The sequence below is a fragment of the Chiloscyllium plagiosum genome, chromosome 41, assembly GCF_004010195.1.
Source record: "Chiloscyllium plagiosum isolate BGI_BamShark_2017 chromosome 41, ASM401019v2, whole genome shotgun sequence".
Classification (NCBI taxonomy): Eukaryota; Metazoa; Chordata; class Chondrichthyes; order Orectolobiformes; family Hemiscylliidae; genus Chiloscyllium; species Chiloscyllium plagiosum.
In genome coordinates, this window is record NC_057750.1 from 4653838 (window position 1) to 4658049 (window position 4212).

Sequence of the window (4212 nt, forward strand, 5' to 3'; positions counted from 1 at the left end):
CCGCCTTCTTGACCTGCAATCTTCTTCCCGACCTCTCCGCCCCCACCCCCTCTCCGGCCTATCACCCTCACCTTAACCTCCTTCCACCTATCGCATTCCCAACGCCCCTCCCCCAAGTCCCTCCTCCCTATCTTTTATCTTAGCCTGTTTGGCACACCCTCCTCATTCCTGAAGAAGGGCTTATGCCCGAAACGTCAATTCTCCTGCTCTTGTGATGCTGCCTGGCCTGCTGCACTTTTCCAGCAACACATTTTTCAACCCCAGTTCAGCAATGTGATGGAATAATCCCCAGCATCTGTTGTCTCTCTTTAATTGCGACTGGCTTGCTCGGTTATTTTAAACAGCAAGTAAGCATCAACGACACCACAGCTGGTCTGGAGTCACGTGGATCAGACCAAGTTTAGGGAAGGAAATCTGCCATCCCTAAGATGTGACTGAACAATAATCGAGGGCAGCTTCATGCTCACCATCACTGAGGACGAGCTCCCAGTTCCAGAGTCATCAATGAATGTAGATCTTAACAGGAAGCACGATGGGATTTCCTGACAATATTAACCTGAACCTCTAGATTACAAGCCCAGTCACTATCCAGAGTGGTAACTCAGCAAGTGCAAGGGTGACGCGTCAATATGGACAGAATATGGACAGCTGAGCGATTGATGGAAGAAAAGGATTGTTTTGTAAGTATTTCCCACAATGGTCAGAGTCAAGCCCAATAAACCACAGCAATGATTCATGAGGAAATGGTACCACCAACTGGTGGAGGACTGAATTACAGCCCCTGCACCCATCTCTTCAAAAGATGCTGTTAAAAAAATCACACAACGCCAGGTTATAGTCCAACAGGTTTATTTGGCAGTACTAGCTTTCGGAGTGCTGCTCCTTCATCAGGTAGCTATCTGATGAAGGAGCAGCACTCCGAAAGCTAGTTTATCTGGCAGTAGCTACCTGATGAAGGAGCAGCACTCCGAAAGCTAGTACTGCCAAATAAACCTGTAAGACTATAATCTGGCGTTGTGTGATTTTTAACTTTGTACACCCCAGTCCAACACTGGCACCTCCACTTCAAAGATGCCGCCAGACCTGCTGAGTTGCTCCAGCATTTCCTGTTTTGGTTCACGTCAGATCCATGATCACCTGGTCTTGCTGCAACTGTACAAGGTGCTAGTGGGACCGTAGCTGGAGTACTGCGAGCAGCTCTGGTTCCCTTAAGGGAAGATATCACTCCACTGGAGGCCGTTCAGAGAATGTTCACAAGGATAATCCCTTGTGAAAGGGGATCGTCTTATAACCAATGGCTAAACAAGGTGGCACTCTGCTCACTGGAGTTTATAAGAATGAAAGGTGATCTCACTGAAGTTTTTTTTATATTCAGTCACGATTTTTATTTTTTTTATTTCTATCAAAGGGCGATACTCCTGTTTTTATAAAATCTTTTTTACAAGCACTGCCCTTCACATCGATGGGATCCCCTGTTTATTTTTTTTTTGTGAGACACAGTGAAAGACACAAAGTGCACGAATCTTTATTCAATTTCCACCACCAGGAAGATAGGAAAACACCCGAGTGGCCCGTGACAAGCACTGCCCTTCACATCAAAAGGGCAGTGCTGTGTGATCAAAAACAGTGAAGGGGAGGGTAGGGACTACAGTCACAATTTTTAATGTGTAAATACTCTGTTAAGCCCCTTAAGAATCCTCATGGAAGGGTCTAGGACCAAAGGGCATAGTCTCAGAATAAAGGGGCACCAATTTAACACAGAGATGGGGAGAAATTTCTTCTTTCAGAGGGTTAAGTGTCTTTCGATCTCCTTGTCACAGAGAGCTGTGGGGGCAAAGTGCTTGTGCGCATTTAAGGCTGGGATCAAGAGATTCCTGATCAGTCGGGGCATCAAGGGTTACAGGGAAAAGGCAGGAAAGTGGACACAAGGAACGTGGGATCTGCTGTGATCTACTTAATGGCAGAGCAGGCTCGACGGGCCGAATGGCCTACTCCCATTTCTTGTGGTAGTTTTCAATTCTTATCCCATTGGTTTCACAGACTGATGATTCTGCATCAACAGGGGCACAGAGGTTAATTGTTTAAAACGTCAAGGAATTCAAGCTGGAATACTCAGCAAAGCAAGGAAAAAGACATAACCAGCGCCATGGGAATACCAAGTTGCATTTAAATTCATGAGAAAATATGTGAATCATTGAGCGTTTGCTTAACACTCCCCCTCCCTACTTCCCCACCCTTTTTAATCTATAATCTCTAGGGGGAGTTGCAACATAATTTACAAAGATAAACCTTGATGAGAATAAAAACTGTCAACATTTCCCACTCAACTTTCCTATGTCAACAGTCACGGTGTAGTTGCAGGCTTTGGCCACCAAGCTGTGCTGTGTGGAGTTTCTGCACTCTCTCAGCTCCATTGTCATCTTTTGCCACAAAACGCTCACCACGCAGTGTATGGAATGATGGAATGAGCTTCCAGAGGAAGTGGTGGAGGCTGGTACAACATTTAAAAGGCATCTGGATGGGTATGTGAATAGAGGCTTATGGGTCAAGTGCTGGTAAATGGGACTAGATTAATTTAGGACATCTGATCAGCATGGACAAGTTGGACCGAAGGGTCTGTTTCCGTGCTGTACGTCTCTATGTCTCACATTCGCCAAAGGCCACTAGCAATACCAACTTGCTCATCCAACAAAAGGTGGTTTGTCACCTTGCAATTGGGTCTTTACAGACGAAGCAACAATCTACTGCAGTTTCTCCAACTGCGGAGGTAGCTGTCAGGGATGATAAGTGCCCTTCAGTGTCCATCTCTCTGGTCCATCAATTCTCCCATGGCAACGTTCAATTTGTAACTTGATTAAACCCAAAGATTTTGCTTCGAATACCCTCAACCAATCCCAAGCCAACAGATTAGCCTCTCCGTGATCTCAGGTGGGGAAGGATGAGAATGTCAAGGCCACCCTACCTGAACTTCTTGGCACAGGCTGCCTCCCGTATGTAGTCACATTCCCATTCCAGCTCCCGCTTCAGGACCACAATCCCGCTCTCGGCAAACAGGCCTGCAGGGAGAAGAGAGGAAGAGATTGTAGGCATTGCAGCTCCTCCTGTTCCCAAAGCCTGGGGCCAGCTCATATCAACAGTGCAAAGGGCCTTGTCTATTCCCAACCACGAGGGGTCCGGGCAGAATACAGAGGGAGAAACCATTCCCAACCACGAGGGGTTTAGGCAGAATACAGAGGGAGGAACCATTCCCACTTGTGAAAGGGTCAATTACAAAAGGGCACAGATTTAAAGTAACTGGGAAAAGACGTAAAAAGGAGTTTCCCACAAAGCTAGGTAGGTCTGGATCATTACAATAGAACCCAAAAACATCCCTACAGTGTGAAAACAGGCCCTTCGGCCCACCAAGTGTACACCGACCCTCTGAGGAGTATCCCATCCAGACCCATTCCTCTACCCTATGACTTTACATTTACCCGAGCAACACACCTAACCTACACATCCCTGAACACTAAAGGGCAATTTAGCATGGCCAATCCACCGTAACCTGCACATCTTTGGGCTGTGGGAGGAAACCAGAGCACCCAGAGGCAGACACAGGGAGAATGTACAAACTCCACACAGGCAGATGCTCGAGGCTGGAATCGAACCCGGGTCCCTGGCACTGTGAGGCAGCAATGCTAACCACTGAGCCACTGTGCCGTGGGTGGTGGAAGGAAACTTGGTTGAGGCATTCAAGAGGAAGTTATCTGACAAGGAACAATGAGCAGTGTTACAGGAGAAGGTGTGAGAATGGAACTAAATGAACTGTTCATTCTGAGACCTGGTTCACCTGTGATGGGCCAAATGGTCTCCTTAGGCACTGTAATAATTCTGTTTTACCTTCTGGCAGCGAGATGCTCATTTTCAACAGAGACAGCAGATTCTCCACGTCACTCTTGATGCTGCGCGCTATCCCTGGGTACTGGTGGCACCAAACAGAGCAAACAGTCAAACACAAACACACCCCAGCGACACAGCACCTTAATCCCGAACCCTTCTCTCTTGCCGAGCACAGGGGGAGTCCGTTATCTCACAGCCACGTGTGGAACTGCATCCCCGGTCCCCGTTAATTAAGGCTAACAATTCCGATCACTCAGATTGAAGAAGAGACAGCGATGTTGGCGGGGGGGGGGGGCGGCAGGGGTGGTGGTGGTGGTGATGTTGTAAGTAACT

The 4212-nt window shown here is 47.6% G+C and overlaps 1 protein-coding gene across 1 annotated transcript in view; it reads right to left on the minus strand.

The window, feature by feature from the left end:
• Positions 1 to 4212, minus strand: part of coq8b (coenzyme Q8B) — a 24308-nt gene that overhangs the window by 10690 nt on the left and 9406 nt on the right. The window contains exons 7-8 of the mRNA XM_043680781.1: positions 3880 to 3961; positions 2963 to 3056 (exon numbers count right to left, since the gene is read on the minus strand). Coding sequence (XP_043536716.1) covers positions 2963 to 3056; positions 3880 to 3961 — 176 coding nt within the window. The remainder of the gene's footprint in view (positions 1 to 2962; positions 3057 to 3879; positions 3962 to 4212) is intronic.